The sequence below is a fragment of the Melopsittacus undulatus genome, chromosome 2, assembly GCF_012275295.1.
Source record: "Melopsittacus undulatus isolate bMelUnd1 chromosome 2, bMelUnd1.mat.Z, whole genome shotgun sequence".
Lineage (NCBI taxonomy): Eukaryota > Metazoa > Chordata > Aves > Psittaciformes > Psittaculidae > Melopsittacus > Melopsittacus undulatus.
In genome coordinates this window covers 69287049-69313595 of record NC_047528.1, presented here as the reverse complement: position 1 = coordinate 69313595, position 26547 = coordinate 69287049, and the positions used below count along the sequence as shown (strand labels likewise).

Here is a 26547-nt window from a genome sequence, read left to right as displayed (position 1 = left end):
CCCTGTAGAGATACAGCAGCCAGAGAACATGCAGACTTTTTGCAACACATTTTTGGGCATGAGTATGTGACTATTGCAGACCATTTTTTTTAATTAATCTTGTCTAAGAACCATTCCTTGTTCCTTGCTAGATAAGAAACTCTTCCTGCTGGTATCTTCAGGCACTGAATAGATGGATGGCAAGCAGGAAGAGACAAAGAAATCCGTTCTACAGTCCTCTTTCCACCATGTTCTCAGCTCCATGATGTGCTGGGCAGGGTTGCAGCTTTCCCTAGAATCCATCCCCTGCTTGTATTTTTAGCACAAAGTGAAAGCATGATGGAAAACTGCTTTGGTGTAAGTAATAAAATAAAGTCAACTATGACTTATGATTTCTTCTGAAGTGGAGCTGTAGCTTCAAGGTGATGAGTTAAAGCTGAATACAGAATGTAGTGGTAGTTGGTAGGTGGCCTCCATCTTATCTTAATCTGCTCTAAATCAAACCTAAGTGACATAGTCTTTGCAGGAGCCCAAACATTTCATTTTCCTGCATTCAGCTGATCGGCAAGTATCTCACAAGTTACACTCCCTGATAATTCACTGAAATATCTGTCTATTATTTTTGCTTCTGAATTTTCCTTTCATAGTAGACCAAAATTCCCATTTCATGGTTTTCATGGCCTTTGATTCAGGCATAGAAGAAATGTCCAACCAGAGACGGCTGTGCTGTCATGGAAAGCAAAAGGATCATAGAATCATAGAATAGTTAGGATTGGAAAGGACCTCAAGATAATCTAGTTCCAACCACCCTGCCATGGGCAGGGACACCTCACACTAAATCATATCACCCAAGGCTTCATCCAACCTGGTCTTGAACACTGCCAGCGATGGAGCATTCACTACCTCCCTGGGCAACCCATTCCAGTACCTCACCACCCTAACAGTAAATAATTTCTTCCTTAGATCCAGTCTAAACCTCTGCTGTTTAAGTTTCAACCCGTTACCCCTTGTCCTATCACTACAGTCCCTAATGAATAGTCCCTCCCCAGCATCCCTGTAGGCCCCCTTCAAATACTGGAAGGCTGCTATGAGGTCTCCACGCAGCCTTGTCTTCTCCAGGCTGAACAGCCCCAACTTTCTCAGCCTGTCTTCATATGGGAGGTGCTCCAGTCCCCTGATCATCCTCGTGGCCCTCCTCTGGACTTGTTCTAACAGTACCATGTCCTTTTTATGTTGAGGACACCGGAACTGAACACAATACTCCAAGTGAGGTCTCACAAGAGCAGAGTAGAGGGGCAGGATCACCTCCTTCGACCTGCTGGTCATGCTCCTTTTGATGCAGCCCAGGATACGGTTGGCTTTCTGGGCTGTGAGTGCACACTGAAGCTGGCTCATGTTCATTTTCTCATCGACCAACACCCCCAAGTCCTTCTCCGCAGGACTACCATGAATTTCCTTTTTGCCCAACCTGTAGCTGTGCCTGGGATTGCTCCGACCCAGGTGTAGGACCTTGCACTTGGCATGGTTAAACTTCATGAGGTTGGCATCAGCCCACCTCACAAGTGTGTCAAGGTCCCTCTGAATGGCATTCCTTCCCTCTAGCGTATTGACAGAACCACACAACTTGGTGTCATCGGCAAACTTGCTGAGGGCACACTCAATTCCATTGTCCATGTCAGCGACAAAGATATTAAACACGACCGGTCCCAACACTGATCCCTCAGGCACACCATTTGTTACTGATCTCCAGCTGGACATTGAACCGTTGACCACAACTCTTTGAGTGCGACCATCCAGCCAGTTCTTTATCCACCGAGTGGTCCACCTATCAAATTGATGACACTCCAATTTAGAGACAAGGATGTCATGTGGGACAGTGTCGAACGCTTTGCACAAGTCCAGGTAGATTATGTCAACTGCTCCACCCCTGTCCATCACTTTTGTAGCCAAAAAGAGGGGAACTCTAAATGTTAAAAAGAGAGGTGTGCTTATAGCATGAAAAAGCAGGTGGACAGAAATGGGGAAGTTGACCCCAATGGGAAACTCAGGGAAGTGCGATCACTCAGGGGCTATGTCAGGTTCTCCTAACACTGGGCCTTCCCTGGCTCCTGTGAGGCTCATGGTGTCAGATAGCTTTCCAGGAGCCACGGCATGCTTGTCCTTTGGGTCCTCTGGCTTTAGGTACCCTGACCAAGCGAGCGGAGGGTGCTCAGTGCAGGAACAGGCACTGAAGAGTGATGGTGCTCGGTGGTGTCATGGGCGGTCAGCCAGCGTAGCTGTCTACAGTACGTAGGGCCACCTCGAGGAGCAGCAAGGAAAACATCATTCTCTGTTGTTAGAAAGCTGCTGCACCAGGCACATACATGTTTGAAAGAAAGCAATTAGGTAAAGCAGTTCATTGTAGCACCATCATATAGATACCTATTCATATGTGAATAATGGCATAAGTAACTGTAGCTGTCTTTTGGGAAATCATCCTCCTTTTATATTTTATTAGCTAATAAATTTCTGACAGCTGAGTCATCAAATTACAATAATAGACAAATATTTTTAAGATTGAATATTTCAACCAGTGTCTGAGAATTATATATTCACTTGCTTTCATTGGACAGATTGTTTAGATAAGAACTAAGGGCACATCCAGTAGAAGAAAGAAATACAGGTATGTCTGTCAGAATAGAAGTACCTGAATGCAAGGAACAGTGTAAGAGAAAAAAGAGGAAATGGGATAAAGTTAGAAATTAGAGTATTTCAGTAGCATTAGCTGCAGATATTCTGCATGTAGATTCTACCCCCCAATTTATTTTTTTTTTTTTAATAGCTGTCGTGGTTTAAAACCAAGTTCGCATAGCTCGTTCACTCACTTCCCCCCTCCTCACTCCCCCAGCTCCCAGAGAGTTAGGAAGGAGAATCCAAAGAATGTAGCCCCCACGGGTTGAGATAAGAACGGTTTAATAACTAAGGCATAACACAAATCACTACTGCTACCACTAATAAAAACAATGATAGAGGAAATAAACAAGGAGAGAGAATACGATACCACCCGCCGAAACGAGCCCAACCCAGAAGAGCTAACTCCCCCCTTCCGGCCAACTTCCAGTCACCTTCCTGAGCATGACGTGCTGTGGTATGGAATACCTCCCCGGCTAGCCCAGGCCAGGCGCCCTATCTCTCCCTCCTCCCAGCTTCCTCTCCTCCCAGCTTCCTCTCCTCCCTGGCAGAGCATGAGCTCAGAAAAAGCCTTGGACAAAACCAAACATTTGAGCAGTAACTCAAAACATACTTGCTATCAGCAATCGTTCTCAGCCCGAAAGTCAAAACCCAGCACGGCACCAGCTACCAAGAAGGAGAAAAAATGACTGCTACTGCTGAACCCATGACAATAGCATACAGAAAATCGAAGGAACCAGTTAGTTTTGAAACCTATTATTAAACTCAAAAGCAGAATAATCATTGTTGTCAGTTATTAGGTACTTGAATAATTTGAAGTCTGATGGGAGACAAACCAAAAAGACGAGTAATATATCTAAATATTATTTTTTGGCATGTTTAAGTTTGCTTGCTGTTACCGCACATCTTTTTGATCATACCTATTCTATACAGAGGACCTTTTGCCATTGTTGTTTTTGAAAAGTGGTTCAAGTCACATTGTTAGTTCCAAGTTCAGATTTGGCCATTTGCTCACTTTAATATTAAACACTGGTCTTTATTAATCATGACATTTTGAAAATTGGCATGCTTAGTACATTAGTGCATGCTTCAAAATATCCTAGAAACTAGACATTGTCCTTAGCTTCTAACTGTGTAATTCTTCAGTACGCTGATTAAAACAATTAAATACTCGGATCATTGAACAAAGAAGAAATTCGGTTTCTATTCAAAGCCGGGCCACTGAGTCAGCATACAACTTGGAGACGTGTTTTGGCACTCTTTCTTGAGTGGAGCAGCACCTTGGTTGCTGCAGCACTCGCGCCAGTGGAACCGCCTCTTGGCAGAGAGCTGCTGTGCGCGAATAAGCATGAACAAGGACTCTGGCCATTAATGTTTCTGCTCTGTGAGCAAAAAGAAAAGTTTGGGGGTTGATTTGTTTGTTTGTTTTCCTTTCCAAAGCATGTTCTGATCTTTTGATGCAAGTACTTTACAAACACTCAGTATGATGACACGCTTCCCAAGTAAGCAAGTAAATAAGCTTAGTAATGATAGCCTTGGCCTAGTATGCCATTAGTCTAGGCAATGTATAGTCGTAACAAAAGGCAGCATTTGCTCTGCAAAAATGTGAAGTTAAGGGAAGGAAGATCAGACAGATGTAGCAAAAAGTTTATTCCTAGGAAGGGTGAGATTTTCCCTGTGTGGCTGAAAACCACTCACCTTGGCACACTGGTTATCTAACCACTGTTGTTGGCAGTGCAGAAAAGAACAATTTCAAGGTCAAATGGGGGGAGATATTAAAATTTGGCTTAGTGAATGTTCTCAGGGACCTGCTTTTCTTGCACATAATAGAGGCATCAGCAAAATCCAGGAGAGTCAGTAATATTGCCACAGTCCATATGGGTGGTTGAAGAACTGTTTGGACCCTGTGCTGTGCCACAAAATACTGCAGCTAATGAAAGTCCAATGCCTTCTATACCGAGATGAATATTTTCTATTGAAAGGGACTCTTCCATTGGCAGTGTGAGTGTCTGCCTTCTAAGAAGTTGAACATGCTTTCCTTAATCTCTCTCTTTGATGAGCTGCCTGGAGAAGCAGAACAACAGCAGAGTCAGCATAAATCTTTGCCTGGGTCTTTACTGTATTCCTTGTTGTATGAGTTACTAATAGGTTAGTACAACCAGATTTTGTGTATCTAAGCAATTACAGTGCCATTCTTGTGGTTTTATATAGCTGCCAGACCACAAGAGGGAAGACCTGAAAAACTCTTCTTTTACAAGCGTGAATAACTTTTGCATTTCCTTACCATGTCCAGATGCAGGACGTGGTCAGTGAAGTTAAACAAAATAGCAGACCTCCTAAAGGTCTGCAGGGAGCTCAAGAAATTGTCCAGTGTTATTCATGGGTCAGAGTTATTGAAATAGCAGGACTTTACAGCCATTTTGAAGAAATGTATTTACACTGGCTTAAAATTGGAATGTTAAGTGTTTTGTTTTGTTTTAAATGAGGAAAAGGGCACTGGATAATTTATAAATTCACTAAGAAAATTTTATTGGACTAATACTGTCTATGTTGAAAATATATAAGGATTATTGAAGCCCCATCCTGTAAAAATGAAGGGAAATGAAGGAACTGTTCTCCTATAAGGGATTTTAATAACAGCTGTGATTGTCTTGTTATTTATCTTGCTGTTGTGCCTTCAGGCCTTCTTAAACTCTTAATATACAGATATACTATAAAGAGGCATTATAGCTTGCAGCCTTCATTGTGACAGGATGAAACAGTTTGGTGAATAGCACAGATGGCCGAAGGAAAAGAGTAAGAGGAAAGGTCTAGCGGGGATAGCTACTACTATTGGGGGTGGGAGAGTGGGGGACCACTTGTTTCCACTTCATAACCCTGGTTATGGCAGTCATACAAGGCAAGGCAACCAATGAAGTCGAGCTGTGAGAGTAAGGCATGAAAGCTGAACTGCAAGAGGAGGATTTTCAGACTTGAGGAGTTTAAAGTTACTAGGGGATTTAAATTATTAAGGGATCTAAATTATTATTATTACTAATAATAATTAATTTCATAGTGTTCTACTGAAGGTCAATGGCTGACTAATGCTTTGGACAAAGGATGTTTTTGTTAGAGGCATATTTTCTTGGAAATAAAACCATACTAGTGTTAAATATATTTTGAGACACTGACACCCTGCTTCCTGACCGACATTAGCAGGATGATGCCCACAGTATCCATATGAGGTGTAATCCTCTCAAATCATATTGCCATTGCTGGAGCCAAGAGGAAACATGACTCTTTCCTACATTGGAAAGGTTTTTACATGACTGGTTGCTGCTGCCAGGTGACCCAGACACCAAATGTCCCTGGATGTCCATGAGAGCTATGGCATTACTTACAATGCCATGTTTGCTGTCGGTGATTGAATGAGTCGATGAATGGGCACATTGTTGCTCATCTTTGCTACTGCCTCAAAAGCTTTGTTTTATAATTTGCTGTCAGGCTTCATCACTCTTTGGACCACAGACATTCAGGAGATAATCAGCAAAAGAATATAGGGCAGCCTATTTGGCATTGTGAACACAGGGAAACATGGTGCCTGATGTGGTTTCTCCTTTCCTCTTTTGATTTCCAGCTGCCATATCTTGATCATCTCAACACCGAAGAGCTGTAGCCCCTCTTCCTAAATAGTAGCTGTAGAAAACTCAGTAGGACTGGAACATATTTGCTCTGCTTGATGCCCTTCTTCACCTCCTGGCAGCAGCATTCCTCATACTTACTCTGTGAGGAATCCGTACTTTAAAAATAGAAATGAAAAAAGGGAGAAGAAAAAAGGAACCTTCTGAGACCAGCTTCAGCTATAATTTTGAAAAGCCTGGTGTATTTTTAAAATCTTTCCTGTTGACATTATCATAAAAGCCCTTATTGATGTCTGTAATTGTGGTTTTATATCATTTGACTGATCTAACTCTGGTTTTGTTCATCTCTTCTCTCCCAGTGGAGTTTTTATACTGTGATTTGGCTTCCATGAAGTCTATACGGCAATTTGTGCAGCGGTTTAGAGCAAAGAATTGTCCGCTCCATGTCCTGGTGAATAATGGTGAGTTCTGTTTTATTTCTTCACATGTCTGCAGGAGAAGATACGACAAATGGGGCTCTCATCTATAACTTCACATTTCAAATCAGTTATCTGAACTATACAGCAGGTTAAAATATGGCTGCATTAACAAGGGTATTTTTCTATGACTTGTATTTTTCGGAGAGGCTGTCAGCTGAGCAGACCAGACACTTCAGTGCCACCCCTGCTTGTGACGTTATTGCAAGTCTTGTTCCTTTGCTGTGTTTTTTAGTTCTCCAGCACTAAAAAGCACGGAGCTACACAAGAATCTGAGCACCCATGATAAATATAAAAAAGAAAGGAAAGCTGTACTTCATGGGTGTAGAAAACCTGTCTTTAAACCTTTATTTATTTTCTTTACCCTTATATTTTCCCTGCACGAACACGTGTTCACTTTGGCTGCCTTGTGAGCTGGGCTGGGGGGGGGGGGATTAATCCATATGAAATATAATCTAACAAATTATCCAGTGACCTGAGAGCAGTCACTGCTTGGATCAAGGTACTACTGTAAAGTTGTCCATAAAGTTGTGTCCTCAGTGGTCAGAGAACAAATTAAAAGGACAACATTTATCTTGCCTTTGTGCAATTATCAAATGAATTTCATTACTGTTAGGGATTTTAACTTTTGTTATTCACATACTTGCCATCTAATTATGTTTTTTAGCCACAGCATTTTTGGAAATCAGCCCATACAATAATTGTCCTCCAAGAACCATGCATGCTCTGCATGCGCTTTCCTAAAGGGAAATTTTCACCTGCCTATTTAACTAGGGGAAAAACCCGCCAGCAAAAATTTAGGCTTCTTTTAGAAGTTTTTCTGCTTTTACATGCTGCTGCTCTTGCTTTCCCAATTATTTACATACATTTTTATTAAGACATCCCAAAGAACATTTTTAGTTTTACTGTGCACCCTTCAGTCCCATTGAAGGCAAACGTACTGTAAATAAATGGGTTTGTTACAATTCGTTGATGCCTTAAAGAGCTCTCAGTAACACAAGCAAATACTGCAATAAAAATTCAGGAGTATTTGTGTTCCTGATTGATATGAAACATTCATGAAATGTTAAATTAAATGTTCATTTTTTATTTGACTAGTCAAAATAGCCTACCATTATTATTCTAATTGTGCAATAATTAAAGGCAGTGGATATTTAATCCTGCTTACAAAATCATTCCAGTTTTTGCACGTCTACTCCAGCAGTTTTCCAGGTCACTGGTGATCTTTTAAAGAAATGTATCTCCATCACTTGCTCTCCATCCTTTGCCTAGCTCAAGGATCTAACTGGGAATTACATTAATACTAAAATCCTGAATTTCAGAGTATTTTCCTAGAGCTAGACACCAGGTCCCACAAAAATTTCAGTGATGTTCAGGTATCCAGCTAATTCAGAGACTTTAAGAAGCCTTACATGAACATTTAGGGTGTTCAAAATGGAGGTTAGTGGGCTAGAGTCACCTCCTCTCTTTTTGTTATAGCTGATTTTAGCATATACATTTAACTTTCTAATTTCTAATTTAAAAGGAAAAATTTGGTTGAATGCACACATTATTTCAGCTGACAAATAAAGGCCTGTTGTTCCATTGCTATGCTTTCTGCATCTGTAATGTGCATGCTCAGCTCTTGGTTTTAAAATAAACAAAACATGTTAAAGATGCAAATAGACTATTACATAAACATTTAAAAAAACATGATGTGCTAGTGCTAAAAAGAAAAATGCTGTAACACAGAAAACAAATTAATTTTATGTGAAAAAATAATCTATGTAGCTGAACTATGAGGCACAGAAAGATGGATGCAGGACAAGCAGTTTAGGAAGCTTAATATGACAGAAGGTCAGAAGAATGTCTTCTACTCTGGTAATTAGCAATTGGGTGCCATTTTTTAGTTTTGTTTTTGAAAAGAACTGTAGCATTGTACAGTTGAAAAGCATTTTGTAAATTACAGCATGTACACTACTGTAATTGTTTAATACATTCATTAAAATACATGCTGTTAAGATACGTAAGAAAGTCTGCTATTTTCCTGTGGCTGCGGAAGGGACAGATAGTAAAACACTTCATAAAATTCCACAAGCAGTAGTCACTGTTTCATGCCAGAGAGGGTTTTCTCTAACTTCCAGTCAGTCATTTTCTGTGTGTGCTAGAAATATTTCTCAGGACCTGTAGTTAATATTTTTACTTATACATTGTTTACAGTACTTAATGATTCTAACCAAGAGAGCTACCACCAAAATCACATCATCTTTAATGATAACAGAATACCTATGGATACCAAACACAGGTGGTCTAACTTATTAACAAAGACATACTAACTACTTTCTATGTTGTAGTTCATTGACTGGTTTATGATTCTGACTACAGGTTAGAAAAGGAGGGGGAGAAAACAATGAGGACAGCTAGTATACTCTTTGGCATGCACACCAACACAAAAAAAAAAAACAACTTAGAGATTTTAGGATAATATTAACATGCTATACACAGATTACAGTTAATAAATTTCAGGTCGGAGCCTATCTAAGCCAATTTAAAATCAATATTTCTGAGCTGCTGGCTAATTCAAACCTTCATATTTCGTACTTCATGGGTCATCTAAGAAATCTGAGTCTCTTGATAGAATGGATGTATCTCTATAAGCTTCCCTCTTTAGCTCCCAGGGAATAATAAAAGCTTTATCAGAATGTCAAATACATGTCAAATATATGTATTTCTTTGTGTTACCATAAAGTAACAGCCACAGTTCAGCCACATGCAGCCCAGCCATAATCCTTTGCAGGGAGACATCTTAGTCCCATTGATCACATGTTAAATTATTCTTGTCTTTGAGTATTTGCAGGACCAGAAGGAATTGAGATCTGAAGGGTAGGAACAAGTGGCTATATGACAGAATCACAGTATTTTATAAGTACTTACCTATTCACAAGTATTACTGATTAGTTAGGTTTAACAATAGTTACTTACATTATCACAGTAAGTTCCATGTGAAAAGATCCTGTCCCACTGGATTAGGTAAGAGCCAGCTCTCCTCCCTGTAGCAGTTGCAGTTAACACAGACTATCCTGTAGTCTTATGAAAAGGAGAGACAAGAGGAGATTCAATGGAGAAGGGAAAGTTCGCAAGGAGGTTTGCTGCTGACTCCAGTGGAAGTTGGACTTCATAAAAAGTAATGCTTCTCCTCCAGCCATGTAAGAAGGCTCATCCACTCAGTAAATCTTGTTGCAGCATCTTGCTTACAGCATCATGTTTCATCTTTGTCTTTCCATGAAGACAAATAAGAGCAATACATCAGCAAAGCTGAGGTGAAAAAGGTATAGAGGGACAGGGAAAAAAAGAGGACAAGCAGAAGGGGAAGTGGCCCTTTACCTTTGTGTAGTGGATGATAGTAGACATCATGGGAGAGATGGGCCTTTGGGAGATGTTTAGAGGTGGAAGAGGTACTTTGAGGTGGTGGGGGAGTTGTTTTTAAATGGATATTCCATGGATGATGGGCAAAACTAGAAGATTCATAAGGACACCATCATGTAGCATGAATGTGTTCTAAAATGAGAAGATATTCTCAAGGCCATATTTTTATGAAGAAACTTTGTGCACAGCAGATACCATTTACTCAGATTTTTCAGAAGGGGTTATCTAAGAGAGATGACTGGAAAGTATGAGGAGGCTGGCTGATCCCACAGTGCTCTTTACAGGCATTAAGGGCCTTGGGTACTAGAAGTAACTTGTCTGGGCTCATGTATCAGAGCACCATGATACTTCTGACGGAATTCAACCCAACTTGTTGAGAGTGATTGAGGGTTATACAGTGCTAACATTACCTAGTGCCGAGATTTTTAGCAGTAGTCATCAGTTAGAGCTTTTATTATACTTGAATAGCATTGTTGTCTGCTAGAATGTTTTGTATCCTATATAAAGATATCAGATTTCTAATAAAAGATTGTTTATCATTAAAAGAACTAGTAAGTTAAAAGAATAACTTCAGGCTACTTCTGACTTTCAAACTGTAAGATTTCATTCATGAAAATCCTGTCTTCTGTTTGATACTATCTTTGTCATTTTAATTATTTCCAAAGCTTTTTCTATGTCTGTGATATCACTTTGTGAAAAGGGAAATATCTCAGGCTCCACATGCTGTAGGTTCTTGACACATTTGCTTTTATGTTCTCAATATGAATGTTTTATCAGTGGAAGACAGATACAAAATTCAGCTATTGATGGATTAGGAAACCCAGCCAGTTCTACTGAAGTGTGTGGAACATTTGCCATTGGCTTTCCTCAGAGGCGGGAGTGAGCCATGTCTTATTCTTACCTAATCCTATCATAGCTTTTAGGTAAAAATATTTTTATACAAAGTGCAAAACAAAATATTGTACTTCTAAGAGAAATTGCTATTCAGTTAGAAAGCTGTGACTGACTTTCTTATTTTCTGATTGTGAGTGGGATAACTCACCATTGTGCCAACTCAAATAACCAAGTTACTGAGCGTATTTTTAGGAAACAAAGCATTTGGTTTTTTTTCCCAGTGAGACCCAATTATAAATGCTCTGATTTATTTTAGTATAAAAAACAAAATGTCAGTTATGGAACATATTTTAGTTTTTTTAACCTACGCATTTTCCAAGGAACTAGCCTGTGCCTTCTGTTTGCTGTGTAGCAGCATCACACTGAATCAGAAAGTGAATCTGTTCTTACGGAGGTATTGCAGCCTGTTCAGTTTTTATGCTGAACCTACCAAGATTTGGTTGTTCTCACAGCCTTGAATGTGGATTGTCTGCAATTCTATTTATTTATTTGTTTTACTTTAAACTAAACTAAGAGCTTGTCTTTGCTGGAAAAATGCATTGCTTTATTTTCTTTGGCACTGCTAATGCAGTCCACTTCTCTCTTGTTGGCACTGTAGTGGGTCTGGGACCATTACCATTTGACATTACTCAATTTTTAGTTCCTTACTAGTTAGCCAGACTCACCATTGAAGATCCATGCAGAGGACACTGTTCTGCCACTGGTGGCAGTGGATCTTCCCAAAGGTCTAATGCATTGATGTGGACTCTCAGTGTTTTCTAGGTGTCATCATTATGTCATAGGGTAAAATTTCTTGTTTGCTTCAGTTTCCTACCAGTTTGCTTTAGAAAACTGCACATACATGTATACAGAGTTCCAGAAGATACTGGAAAGTGCAAGTGTCTGAACTCCTGCTAGGGAGACAGGAAATAGCATCAGAGAGCTGTACCAACCTTCATTTTTTATTTTTGTGTTTTTCTTCTTCTTAACTGTTTGGATTTTTGCCTTTTCAGCTTTCATACACTGAAATGCTGGCTTCTGTGTGTGGTCCTGTCTAGACTCAGAACATTTTTTTGGGATACCAGTTGGTGTGCAGCATGCCTGTAGCATTGGGCTCTGCGTTACAGATGAAGTTTGGCAAGCAGTGTGTCTCAGTGGTGCTGTAAATTCATCTCTCTGCAGCCCAGATGAGGCATACATGTAAAAAGCAGTTATGTGGGTACAGCTGTGTCTCCTATAGGCACTTCTGGATGCAGTTCTTTTAATAAAGCATTGCACTTTCTTGTTGTTCACTAACCAGGAAAGATCTGCAGGATGAGCATATTCTGGGATAGCACAGCCCAATACAATGATGTGGAACAAGCAATCTAGTACAGGCAGCCTAGCCAGAGGCTATACTGGCATTGAGATGTTCACTATAGATGGCCCTATTCAGGAGAGAAGTGGGTTATACTATTTTATATGTAGATAGATCCACCCATAGATCTTTGGGAGTATGGATGTGCAGAGCAGAGTGGTTTGGACACTGTTAAGTGAGGTGGGTCACCTTGTGTGGCTGCACTCATGGGATGGAAAATGCTGCTAAGTCAGTCAGCTATACCAGTATAAAACCTGTATAGAGAAAAGGCTTTATGCTTTTACTTGGAGTTACTGACTCTAGTCATTCTTCCCCTTGGGAACTTTTTTGGTGCAGTATGTATCTTTTTCTTGTACATAACAAGAATTGGGTGGATGAGATTATATAGGTTCACTTCCTGCTGTGAAGGTGCTACATGTAAGCATATGTGACTAACCTCTTGCATTTTCTGCCCAGCCTTTGGGCTGCTGGGAATTGCATGTGGAAGCACTGCCTCCAAACCCACTTCCATGAGCCTGTTTGGGAAAAAAGACATTTTGTTCTTCATAGGAAGAGTTTTTAAATCATTCTTCTTTAGTGAGTTTGAGAGAACTACCTCTAAAAACCTCCAAGTAACTCACTGTAAATAAATCTAGATGAGTGAAATACTTTTATTTTTAAAGCTTTTAAAACACGTTTTATAATGGAGCTGAATGACAGGAAGTACAGGAATTACAGCAGTGTCTACCATCATCTGCAGTACAGGCAGACATGGTAGAAATTATCCTATATATTCCAATAAAAATACAATATGCCTGGCCTATAGTATTAACAACTGTCATAAAGTTTTTGGTTATGCTGGGAGCAGTATCAAACCCCTTATGCTCTTAAAATCACCTAAGACTGATTCACTGATGGATCCCAAAAGTTTCATTAGAAACTTCTATAGAAAATCATTATAATTATCTGTTTGCAAAGACAGTGCTCTTGAGGTTTATTCATTCTTTGAGAGAAAAATACAACTATTGCCTAGTCATAAAAGTAAAAATTAATAGATTTTTTTATTAATTATAGCTAATAAAAATGTGTTTAATTTGAACTTATTACAAAAAAATGCATAACTGCAGCACATTGGAATGTATTACTGTATGTATAAGAATGGTTTTCCAGCATAGTTGTACAGCGAAGTATTTTGCTTATTCTAATATATTTCTATACTTGCAAAATCACACATCTGTGCATCATTTTGTCAGTTTTTGGCAAGCATATTGTCAGCCTTTTGCCCGAATATTTCAGTAACAGCTAATCAAAGTAAAATCTTGTGTTCATCTTACTTGTTCACTAATTTTCTAATGTTATGATGATATCAGTGACATTTTTTTAAAAATAAATCTTGAAACAATGCAACTAAATCAGAGGAAAAAAACATGCAAGAAAGTTAAAGAACTGAGGTATTTGGCATTAGTGGTCTGTGTGCTGCCACTTCAGATTTCATGTGTACCCCAAAACACTGAGGAGACTGACTATTGCTAATTAAGAACAAAAAGATTGTGGGTTGTGTGGATTCCATAGCAGAAAAAGAAAACTCATTCTTAGTTTGCAATGACGAGGTAAGGTAAACAAAGAAAGGTTTTTTTTTTCTTTGTGATGTTTCAAATAGTACTGGATTAATTGAAAGAATTAAAAATAGAAGCAGCTTTCATTTTTTGAGTTAGCATTTGAGGCCCCTGAGTAAAGCTGACGATGTTTCAGGACCAAAGAAAATCAATAGTGTGCCACTTCCAGGACCTATTGAATGCTACGCAGCTAATAATGTAAAAAAGAGAGCTTGCTGCTACGTTTCCAAGGTTTTCCCTTTTATCAGAGAAGCAGCCAGGTTCAGTTGCCTGTTGGGTATTCCTTAGTACACTTGCTGTCAGTGAATTAAAATGGCTTCTCCTCAAACAAAAGAAACAACCCGCACATTGCAGGGCAAGATTTTTTGATAGCGTTGATATGAAGCACCTCAAAGACGAGAGTCTTCGTTAAAAAAAAAAAAAAAGGAATAAAAAACACAAAGGTGTTTTGGATTAGTATTATTTGACCTTGAAGACAAAAGGGAAGTTCTAGTAGTGACAAATGCAAGCAGCGATGATTGTGCGTGCTCAAGGACTTGACCGCAATTTCTACTCAGAGGAAGCTCCTGAAGAGCGAGAAAAGTAATTTTTGGAAACATGTATCTTAACAGTTGTGCATTGCAGGAATGATTTTTTTTTTCCATCTCCTGATCTGGGCTCAGATCTGTGTTTGCTTCCAGAACATGCAGCACAGATGGTGAAGACTAATTGGGGTGGAGGGCAAAGCCTCTATGTGCTCTTGAAATCCTGTGTCTTGTCCAAAGGTCAAGGGGGCAGTTGCTATAGCACAAGCATCCTCAGGGATGATGTGAGTGGTGACAGCCTCCCTGGCTTTGCCTGCTGGTCATGATGCAAAGCTGAATGGCTGTAGCTGCCATCTAACACACTTCTCTCCAGCCAAATCCCTCTAGCCCTCTGTCTGACTCAGCCAGCAGTGTGTGTTTGCATGCATGGGTCCTATAGTGAGCCCTGCAGCAGCCCCAGCAGATGCAGAAGCAGTATTTAGGGTTTGCATCAGCTTTGCTGTGCCAGGGCAGTTTTCTGTTGGCTGCCATTTCATGGGCTTGCATTTTAATTATAGAATCATAGAACAGTTTGGGTTGGAAAGGACCATAGGATCATCTAATTCCAACCCCCCTTGCCGTGGGCAGGGACACCTTCTACTAGAGCAGGTTGCTCAAAGTCTCATCCAGCCCGGCCTTGAACACTGTCAGTTTTGTGTTTCTTTACCAATGTTACTGAAATACACCTCCAGTAAACTGCTTCTTCCTGCCTTTTCCAAGTGTCAGAGCTTTGGAGGGCAGATTGGCCCTCAGGGAAATGGAGACTGTTTCCTTGCACCAGCCCTGGTGCTCAGAGATGTAGTAATATAGCAAAGAAAAAGTCTCAGCAGGGCTTGTCTCACTTTTCTGTGTGTCCATACCCCTCACATCAGTGCTCAGTCCCAGCCACTGTTTGGATGTCATTATGTGCAGATTAGGGAGGAAATGGAAGGAAACCTGTTTGCGATTCTGTGAGCAGCTGCACCCTGCATCAGAATAAGTACTGCTGAGGAAGAAAAATACAACAGGACACCTGACCAGACACCCTAATCTGTCTTCCTGCTGTTAGAGATGAGATGTGACATACAGAGAAACCACACCCGGCAGCTGGGTTTTCCTATCATTCTGAGGGATCTGGGAAAGTGGCTGCAGTGACAGAGAGAGAGAGATGCCAATCAGAGGTTTTGTAGAGCCTCATCATGTAATTTGTTGTGCTTCTTTCATTGGACCATCAACAGGCATCACTTATGTTCAGCCTTATGTTCTCCATATGCAGGTACACTGTGTTATAACCAACACTTTTGTTTGTCTGTCATCTTCTCTTATTTCTTACCCTCCTTCTGCTTCTCCAGTTAAGCAGTAGGCAGCCATAGGTGAATTGCTAAGGGTGTTGGCCATGCTAAAAGTATCCTGAAAATACCTAATTTTCATCTTGAGCAGCAGTAATGAAGCAGAACTGTCATGTGGCAGGACCTCCCAAAGAAGGAGTGCTGTAGATGAACAGCATGTGATGTTTAAAATGGTCATTTAATATGCCATCATTGGGCTAACTGACATCAAGAAGCTGGATGTTAAAGGCTTTTTAACGGACATGTGAAGTAGCACAAGGATTAAGCTGACATTTTCTCATGTCTATGAGCAGAGGTGGCCTTTTTGCTGTATCATATTCATGTGTTGTAGAGAGAAGACATATGGCCTACAACGTTACTCGCCTTGCACCACGTCCATTCTACATTTTAATTACAAAGGTCAGGTCCACTTGTATGATAATTAAATTTTAATAAAATAAGAATAATTTATAACATTCAAGTCCACTTGTAGTTGAGCGGGATAGCTATCCCCCACACAGCCTCGGTATGCAACATAATTTATGCATGAGCTCAGTATTTTCTGCAAGATGCTGAAATCAACATTGTGTGTTAGGGATGTGGATACTTATTTTAGGCACTGAATTTGAAAATTGTGGCTTGTAGAAATATATGCAAAAATATTGCCAAAATAAGCATTCAAAACCTCATTTCAATATGCAGCTGCTTGCAAGCACAGTAATTAAGATATATTGGGTAAATTTACTGCATCTTTTTTCACCCACACCAGTAAGATAGAAGTTGCAGATTTCAGATGAAGGCTACACAGATCTTTAAACTCCAGCCAGAACTCAGCAGAAATCCATCTGGGAGAGCAGGTCTGCTGCTTAGCCCAATCTTGTCTCCACTGCTCTGAGCAATTTGATGGAGGGAATGTTGTTGGGATCACCCAGCTCCCACCTGTTGCAGATGGATTAATTATGGTTGGTATCTGCTGCATTGCATTCTGGCATGTCAGCAATGGGTTGACTCAACTTTTAATATCTTCAGAACACTTTTAACAAATAAACTCATTTATCCTCACAATCCTGCAGGGAGGGAGGAAGGGAGGGGGAGAGTCAGTTTGACTGTTTTCTGGATAAAGGAACCAAACTGGGTGTTTTGACATTTTTCTCAGCAGGAATCAATCATTGTCTGCTTTACACTTTACATGACATCACCGGTCACTTATTGCTCTAAATGTCGTGTTTATACTGCAGCAGGAGATCCATGTTCCTTCTAGCTTGCTGCTTCTCTGAAATAAATCATCAGGTTTTACCTCTACTTTCTCCTCCAGCTGGGGTGATGCTGGTCCCTGAAAGGAAGACGGAGGATGGGTTTGAGGAGCACTTCGGCTTGAACTACTTGGGACACTTCCTGTTGACTAACCTCCTCTTGGATAAACTGAGGCAATCAGGAACGCACAGTCACAATGCTAGGATCATCACTGTCTCATCAGCCACCCATTATGTAGGCAAATTGCACCTGAGCGACTTACAAAGCAGGTACTGATTCATTTTTGGTGTTCACTGATCTGTAGTAAGAGTGTGCAGATTAGTTTCCAAGAGAATTGTTACTGAATACTCAATATGAGTTTTCTTTTGTTGCCTTTTTTTTTTCTTAATTAATGGGGATTTTCAAGGAATTCCTTAGTATCTTTCAAGCTTGAACAAAGCTTTCAGCCTTCAGTCAAAGACACAAATAATTTAGAAGCTTGTGAACTGATTCTTTTGTTCTGAACCTTAAAAGACCGCTTTCCTTTCTGGTGCTTATACTGCAGTGATGGTTGTAGTGCAGAGCCTGAACTCATCAATGTCTAATCAGGGAAACTCAGTAACTGGGATGTTTTAAAATGGCTTGGGCAAATGCTAATAGACTTCATTCTTAAGTGAATGCATAGGTAGAGGCCCTGATCCTGCTCTCATATGCTTGTGGCTGCTTGCTCCCTGACTGCTGCACATGGGGCTCCTGACTTGGCTCTGAGGGGCAGCTTCACCTGGCCCACATTCTGCCTGCTGCTCCTTCCTCCCCACCAGCTCTGCCCCTGGCCTGTGACTCCTGGCACACTGTTTTTTCTTCCCTCTGCCTCTGGACTCTGCTTTGTCCTGCACTGCTCCTGACATCCTGGTCCTCCCTACTGGTCTCCTCATAGCCTTTCTGCAGCTTCCCTCACCTGCCCTCCAGCCGCAGGCTGTGTCATCCCTCCCACCTATGGTGCTTGCTTGCACACACACATCAACCTTGTGATTCACTACAAATGCTGGAGCCCTGGCTGTCTTGTCTGTGTCACCCAAGAGCTTACTGGGATCCAAGTGCACAGCCAGTCTATTTTTTTAACCCAGTAAGGTGGGTTAAATGCATGGTTGTTTTCTGTCTGACTACTTTAGGAAAACTGCCTGTCAAAATCTATGGGATACATTTAACATTAGAAAGATATCAGCTGATGTGGTAAATGTGTCTGGTGTCATACAGGAGCTGTGTGGTGTTGTTCAGTTAATTGAGGAACAGGCAGGATAACCAAGACGTATTTCAAAAGTTCCATTTCAAATATAGATACATTTCAAAAGTTCCCTGTGAAGTCACATGTGACAATTACGCACCCACAGACAGGCTCCAACAGAGCCTGTCTTCTGAGGGGCTCCAGGGAGTTTCTGCCTGCACGGGTTCAGTATGAGTTTTGCATCATTTCCAGGGAGAAATTCTGTCCCCATCCTTTGACAGGGACTTTCGCACATGTTCATAGGCACCTGACCTGAGGTTTCATGTTGGAACAAAGACTGAAATTAGAGGGCTGGGCTGTTTCCACTGCAGACATTTTACATGTGAATGCTGCATTAGGCACCTCAAACTTTCTGTTTGACTTCTGATTACATACTATGGTATCAGTTTTATTACAAGCGCATTGTTTAAACTTTGCGGGGTAGTTACAGCTTAATCTCTTGCTTGTAAAACAGCCACAGGAGATTACCCTACTCTTCACTTGATGTATGTATTTGTTGTTTCTGATAGGCATATGCTGGATGCCACCATGCAAGGGGGCTAAAAGGAGTATAATTAGTCTTTCTTTGGTCTAAAATGCAGAATGCAAAATTAAATATGGATGTTGTAAGTCTCTAGATAACAGTAGTTTCCTTGATTATAGCAAAGCCTTGTGTTGTGCCTCTAATTTAGGATCATCCTTACCTTTGATTCACCATTATTAACTCATATTCTAAAGGAACCAGAAATGTTTCAGTTAGGAGAGTTATGGTTGGGTATGAACATGATCAATCTGATGTAAAAAATAAAAACATACCAGTGAGATTGACGTGCAGCTTTTGCACCCAAACCTTCCCTTTACATTTCAACTTTATTGGTGTAAGAAGAGCCATAAAGAATGACAGACTTTGGCTGACTTTGCCTGCTCTTGCCCACATGGATGCTCTGAATCATGGAGTGACAGCAGTAGTTCTTGCTTTCCAAGTGCACAGGCACACTGGTAGAACCCAGAAAGGGCTGTAGATTCAGATCAAAACTTTTTCATGGTTCAGGTGGAAGAAGATACTCCTGGTGGGTTTTTTAGCCTATTGTCAATAAGCCCCCAGTCAGGTGAATAGTTAGTTATTGCTTAAATGCTGCTGATAAAAACAGTGAGATACCTTCCACATTTGAGTGTGTGCCTACAGCTTGAGTGTGTAGTTTAACAATCAACCCTGGAGGACTGTTGTGGGTTAGCATACACAGGCATTGCCTGCATCACAGGGTCTTGGAGACGCCTGGTGATTCAGAGCAGCACTGAAGAGTTTTAATGGATGTAGTAAAGACCCATGGTAAGCACTGTGGTATGATAGTGTTCCACAAATTGCCACTGTTTCCCAGTGATGCCCTCTTTTTTGCTGCTTGTGTGAATGGAAAATCTTTCTAAAAACTTTATAATGGCTTTTTCCTTATTTTGAATTGCACTAGTTGTTCATAATTCGTTTAACAGCTTGGGTGTATTTTCCCAGACTGGCTGGTCCTGACCTTGCAGGAAGTCAGCAAAACAATATGGAGTCATTTTTCTCACAGTGGAAAAAGGTCACCATAGTCTCTGCTGGAAAATATACTGGTGGCTGCAGACTGAATTGTTTGCCATGCTCTTGTCCCATTATTCCTAGGTTTTGGTTGGGCTAGTGTCCAAACAGGAGGTGAGTGATAGTGGCCAAGGAGAGATTCATCCATCAAATGTATCAGAGAAGGAAAGGCAGAAGACTTTCTTAACATAAAGTAGACAGTAAACTGATGTTCTTTTCTCTGCTTTACCACAGATTCTTCTATGGGATCATTCTCCCACTTGGGGGATTCTGGGTTGCCGGTCACAGCTGTAGCCATTGCTCCCTATTGCTTGTACTTGCTACTCAGAGATCTGCTCTGAAGTCAGACATCACCCATATCACAATGACCACAGGGCAGCAGCATAACAAATAATTGTTAGAAGGTCTGTCCCATGAACAGTATTAAATGTGTTACTGTCTTCCGTGTTTCCTCTTTGGCTTGTTTTCTGCCATTTTACCAATCTGATTTATTCCATGGTTCTCTTCTCAGCTCCTATTGGGCAGGATGGTTAATTTAATTTTTAATTTCTTTTCCTTGCATTTTATATTATTTTTCTTTGTTATGTCTCTCTTTATGCCTGCCTACTCAATTTCTCTGTTCACAGTTTTATCTTCACCTGTGTCTTTTGAGCTTTTTTGTCTCCATTGCCTTTTGCCTCCCTATGTCATTGCTTTTTCCCTTTTTGGGGGGAGGAAGGGATGCAGTGTCTTATTTCTGCTCACCTGTTAATTTCCTCCTCTTCATCTATCTTCCTCCCATCTTCTTATCCTAGCCCCAGTCCTATTTCTTCCCTGAGAATGTAATTTCTTCCCCTTGTTACCCATCCTCTTCACCCTCACCAGTAAAAGAGACACAGCATGGGTACTTCAAGGCAGGACAGAACTTGTTCCAAACTGCCAGGGCATAGCTTGTTTCATGTGTGTTATTGAAAATGCAAACTCACAAGAGCAATGACTGTTCTCCCAGTTCTTTTGCTGAAGGATATATGAAGAACATCAAACACCTTTGTGGTCTTTTAGATCCAGACCATTTTCAACAGCAATCACATGAGTCGACAAGGGGATCCCTAAGGCAAATCATTCTCCTTCATCCCTACTTTGACTGTTTTCAAGGAGGTGAAAGTTTAACAGAAATGCTATCTATCCCTAAGCGTTTCAACAATGATGATTTCAGCAGTTACATGACGAGGGTAGTACACTGTGGACTCTAACAGCATAGATGGGATGGGGTTTTTTCTTCTTTTGCCTGACTTAAATAATATTTTCTAAAGTGAGAGGAGAATAAAATATGGTCATGAGAGAATTATGGCTGTCTGGTTTTAAGCTTGAAGAACATTGTGCCATTCCCTTGTGTTGAGATAGACTTCAATGCTGCATTGGCGTTCATGGTGCTCATACAAGGCTGGGATGGAGGGTACTCCTTTGAGACCTCTACCCACCAAATGAAGAAGAAATTTTAGGAAAATGGAGAAAAAAAAAGACCTTATTCCCTTTCCCATTCTGTTTGTCACACCTGAATATGCTACCTTCCCTAGAGATTAGGATCTTTGTGTGTTCTGTCTAGGTTTTTCTCCATGGCTAACTATTCTTTTCATCATCCTCTCTTTATGCATGACAAGTGGACCCTGTAATACTATGAATCACAGATCTATGAACTCCCCAGCCACAGTGAAACAGCTCCTTCTCTGGTTCATGTCTCCTGTATATTCAAGACCAGTTAGTCACACTTTCCTTTCCTCTGCTCTCCAGCTGCTGAAGAGCTGACATTTTTTGTAACTTTCCAAGCTGGTACAGTCCCCAGACAATTTCTGGATTTGTTCCCTGTAGCCCTAGTGCATGAATCATGTCAGAGACAATAGAGATTGAAAAAGAGGAATTGCAAAAATCCCAGCTGCCACATCTGCATCCCAGCTGGTGTAAAATAGGGTAAACATCTCTGCCCAGGACCTGGGAGGATGCTGGGGAGACCAGGCAGCTCCAGTTAATCTCCTCAGGTAGACAGTTCATAAAGACTGTAACTGGATGTGTTGCATACTGATGAGAAAATCTATCTAGTGAAGTGACAGGCAGTTCTCCTGTTCTTGGATGGGTGGTATCCCTCATCTTCACTTCTTGCATGTTTGTTGTTGGTAAATGAATGATTGGGGATTTTGTCCCATTAACATTGCTGAGATTTTGAAAATATTGCTCATAAATAGCAATGAAAAATTAAAATATCAAATTACTTTGGGAAAATATGAATCCATTTTTAGACTAAATCCATTGATTTAAGTGATTTCTGATTATTTTGTTTCTGATTTATTTGTAATTATCCTTATAAGTAGATTACCATTTGTATTGTGAAGCATAATGTTGGTGAAACTGAAACTCCAAACCTTTAATTTCTAAGTCATCCTACTGAAGTAAGATATCTCCATCAGTTTCAAATTAATTAAAAAAAAAAAAAAACAAAAAAAAAAAACAAAAAAGCAAAACAAGAAACTCTGGACATTTGTTTAAAATTTATTTTTTCGCTAAAAATGGTTTGATAAGCCAACATTTTTTTCAATGGAAAGGGGTTTTTAAAAAAAAAATCTCAGTTGGTTCCTCTGGTGCCTTTTTATTCTTCAATTCAAGCAAAACCAAACATGCAGCTGATGTAGCATAGCACTATTGTTTTATTTCCAGACTTTCAAATAATAAAAGAAAATTTGTAAAAGGAAATAGGAGGCATTTCATGTATTATCCTTTTATTTTAGTCAGTACTGAGTCTTTCACAGTTAAATATAAAGAGCTGTGTAATTGGTCTGTTCTTAATAAAATGCTGTAAAACCTAAAGAAATTGTAGTCATAACAGATTTTTTTAGATCATAAGACAGATACATGTTATAGATTTTATTTTTACTCAAGGAATATAAGGTTTTGTTTGAGTTGTATTGTGTAAGCAGCTCCCTCACAATGACTTCTATTGTATATTCTGGTTCTGTTTGCAAGATAAATCATGTTCCCTTGACAGGACCAAATGCCAACTGCAGCACACTGCTGTTTTTGGTTAAGTATGCCTTTCCTGCAGCAGATCACTGAGTTTTCCCATCTATAGTTAGATGATAAGTATTCAAATGCTTAATACACATATGTAAGTGTACTTCAGTCCTTCTTTACAAAATGCTTTCTGTATGCAGATGTATTTGCTGTGCTTGCAGCAATTAACATTAATTTCAAAAGTCCACTTGGCCTGGAAAATGAGTGCATTAGGGAAGGCACTGTATTATATGAATTAATTAAATTATTAATTAACTAAATTATATAAATTAATTAAAAATATGGGCCTTTATGTCAGCAGACCAATTCATCAATTCAGTTTTATGTTCATATGCAGCAAGTGATTTTGTCCATGTTGTGGGCCCCAGGCGATCCCTATCCATTTCTGCAACCAGTAATTGAGAAATATGCAAGTCAGGATGTCAACTTTGCAAAATTTTGATTTTACATTTATTGGCATGTTTTCAGTCTGTCTAATCAAAATACTTTTAAGGCTCATTGGTTTCTGAAGAACAATAGCACAATTGGCACTACTGTCACAAAGGTAACACCAGACTTTAATGTATTCAAGAAAATTAAATGTAGATTCTTTGGGTTTCGCAGTGTTAAATTCCTTCTTGTCTAAAAGGCGTTAATGGTCTTAACAAAGGATTATTAATAGTGGTTAATGATTTGATAGGACACACTGTTTCACACTAGTTCAAAATTGCAGCGTATTGGGAGGTTTGTGGTATATGGGTGTTCCTACTGCTCAGCCTCTGCCTGCTCAGTAGCTTGAGTGGGAAAAGTCAGCCCTATGTGGCACACAGGACAGTAGATCTCTGTTGTAGTTTAGCCTCAGCTGGCAACTAAGTACCATGTAGCTGCTCTTTCATCCCCCAGGTGGGATGAGCAGAAGAATCAGAAAAAGGTAAAACCCTCGAGCTGAGATAAGAACAGTTTAATAATTGAAATAATAAATATAATTTGTATTAATAATAAATAATAAATAAATGAAAAAGAGAGAAAACACAAGTGATGCACAATACAGTTGCTCACAGCCGGCTGACTGATACCCAGCCGGACCCAAGCAGCAATCAGTCCTTTCTGGGTTACTCCCTTCACTTTATACACCAAGCACGATGCACTGTGATATGGAATATCCCTTTGGCTGTTTTGGATCATGTGTCCTGCCTCCGCTCTCTTTCAGCTTGTTGTGCTCCTCTTCACTGGCAGAGCATGAGAGACTGAAAAGTGCTTGATCAGGGTATGTGCTACTGAGCAACAACTAAAACACTAGTGTGTTATCAGCATTGTTCTCAAACTAAAGCCAAAACATAGCACTGCACCCGCTACTAATAAAAAATTAACTATGTCCTAGCCAAAGCCAGGACAATCTTGTAGATTCACTGTTTTCCAAAATGGCAAGCTGGTTCAGTGGTAATTTGAAAGTTAGTGTACTGCACTGTGTGAGAGAGAAGGCAAATGGGACTTGAGGAGAATGCAGAGTGGAGGTAGCTTGTCAGCCTTGAGAGGGTAAGGTTAGTTTAACATCTTCCAGTCAGTAAAAAGACTCATCAAGGCTGAGTGAACCTTAAAAGCTTTGGAGTTCTCAGGTTCTGTGTGATTATTCAAATAATTTTAGCATTCCTTTCAATTGCTTGAACTACCACCATCCTCATAGTACCTTTTCAGTAGAGTTCTTCCAGCTGCCTGGTGTAGCTGGGGAAACCTGGCACACATGCCAGTAAATCCCTGGAATAACATGTTACAAGAAACAGCTCACCTTCCACAAATCCCCTCTGGGTTCAGTCTGCTGTTGCTCTTGGTTCTTCACAACCACACATCCTTGATCTTGCCATGTGTGTTAAGGATTACGAGGTGTAGTGGAGGGAGGCAAAGGCAGATTTCTGCCTTATGCATCAAGTGATAACTCTTAACCTTTTCTATGCTCCCCATCATAAACCTCTTCTTTTAGTGAAGGAGAACTTCACCTGTTCAAAAGCAGACCAAACATTTGAATACTGAAACCTGTGAAGAAAACTTGGTCTTTTGATTAAATCAAGTTCATTATAAAAAAAAGTGATTTTTTTGAAAAATATACTTTTGAATAAAATAAATCATTGTAAAAGTAAACTATTTTAGCCCCCAGGAGTTCTTATGTAGCTGTGATTTGTTTCTTCTTTTCTCGTTATACGTCAGGTACTGTGGTTGCCCTGGTTTCTTGCCATGAGAGGTGGAGAGGGGCTGTATACAGCACTGTTTCAAGCTCCCAAGAAGGACATAGACCAAGGAGCACTGTGACTCACAGTAGCTTTCTGAGAAACAACAGCTTTTAACAGTGATGCTAGCTGTAATATGGCTCTGCAGAAATGCCCAAATGAAAGTACTATAAGTTTTGCTTGAAATCTTTTGGTTCTCAGCATACAGGGGTGGGAGGGTGTTCAGTAGCTGAATTTTCACCAGTTTTGCCACCAATCAACCAGTTTGCCAAAGCAACAGTATCTTTTAATTATTTTTTTTCAGTGAGGTCTGGGGCAAGGCAGGTCTGTGGTTGTGTGTTAGCTTTTCAGGGTTTGGACATAAAATTTCCTGTCATTTCCTGGAAAGCCAAATCTGATGGACTTCACTTGCTTCTGGTATGTTTGCAAGTGGCAGATATCTCATGTGCTCTTGTTCCAGGCTATGCCATGCTCCTTCTCAGGAAACACTTGGTGTGCTATTACAGACCTCTGTTTACAGTGTTCCAAGTTGAGAAGGTTGGGAAATCTATAAAACAAAATCAAAAACCATCTGTAAGGCTAAACAGTAGAGAAAGTGATTGCTATCACTGTTCTTTATGGCACTTTGAAATAACCACTTTGCAATGCTGGCTGTTGAACTACTTTTTATGTTACTTGTTTCTTGCAAGTTTTTCTTGTTTGGTGAAGTTGGCTTTTTATATTCCTTAAGAGACTCCTCTCTTCACAGAGCCCTTTCATACACTTAACTTAGATCCTGCATTTTTTCTGACAGCAGCTAAGGGCCACTGTTGATGTACGGTCTCACACGAACAAAAGCCTTTCCTGCCATGTCTGGACTATGTGTTATTTCATAGGTGCAGAAAACAACCACATTTTAATCTTTCCTGTACCTGTTGGCATTTCAGCTGTATTTCTTCTTTAACCTGGAAAGGTCTCCCAGCAGAAGGGAAGGATTCTCGTGACTGTTTTTAACAAATAGATGGCTTTAGGAGCTTGTTCCTTGTCTTAACCCACGTACTGGGAGTTAGTCACTTCTACTTCTCAGTCTGAAGCTGTGGTATTCATAGTCTCACTATAGAAGAAAAGTTTGAAAAAGCTGAAGTTGTTAGATTCTCTCAACAAACAAAACCTGATTTTCAGCATTATTTTGTTGTGCCAGACTTGATAATCTTGCTTTGCTTCTGTGAACAGAGGGAGATGGCACAGGATTTTCTGAACAGTACTTATAGACATCTTGGAGGAAAAAAGATTTTGCAGTCTGTGTGCATGTTCAAGCCATGCTTCCCCTGGTAAGACAGACCAGTCCTTCAATATAGTGAACAATTTGCACTTACAGAACACATTCAGTGCCTCCTCAGCTCCAAGGCA

The 26547-nt window shown here is 40.2% G+C and overlaps 1 protein-coding gene across 4 annotated transcripts in view; it reads left to right on the top strand.

Moving 5' to 3' along the window:
* The window catches only part of DHRSX (dehydrogenase/reductase X-linked), a 161530-nt gene that overhangs the window by 97423 nt on the left and 37560 nt on the right, over window positions 1–26547 (top strand). For all 4 annotated transcript variants that reach the window (XM_034060099.1, XM_034060098.1, XM_034060096.1 and 1 more), the window contains 2 exons: window positions 6629–6730; window positions 17161–17368. In XM_034060099.1, the coding sequence (XP_033915990.1) occupies window positions 6629–6730; window positions 17161–17368 (310 nt within the window). The remainder of the gene's footprint in view (window positions 1–6628; window positions 6731–17160; window positions 17369–26547) is intronic.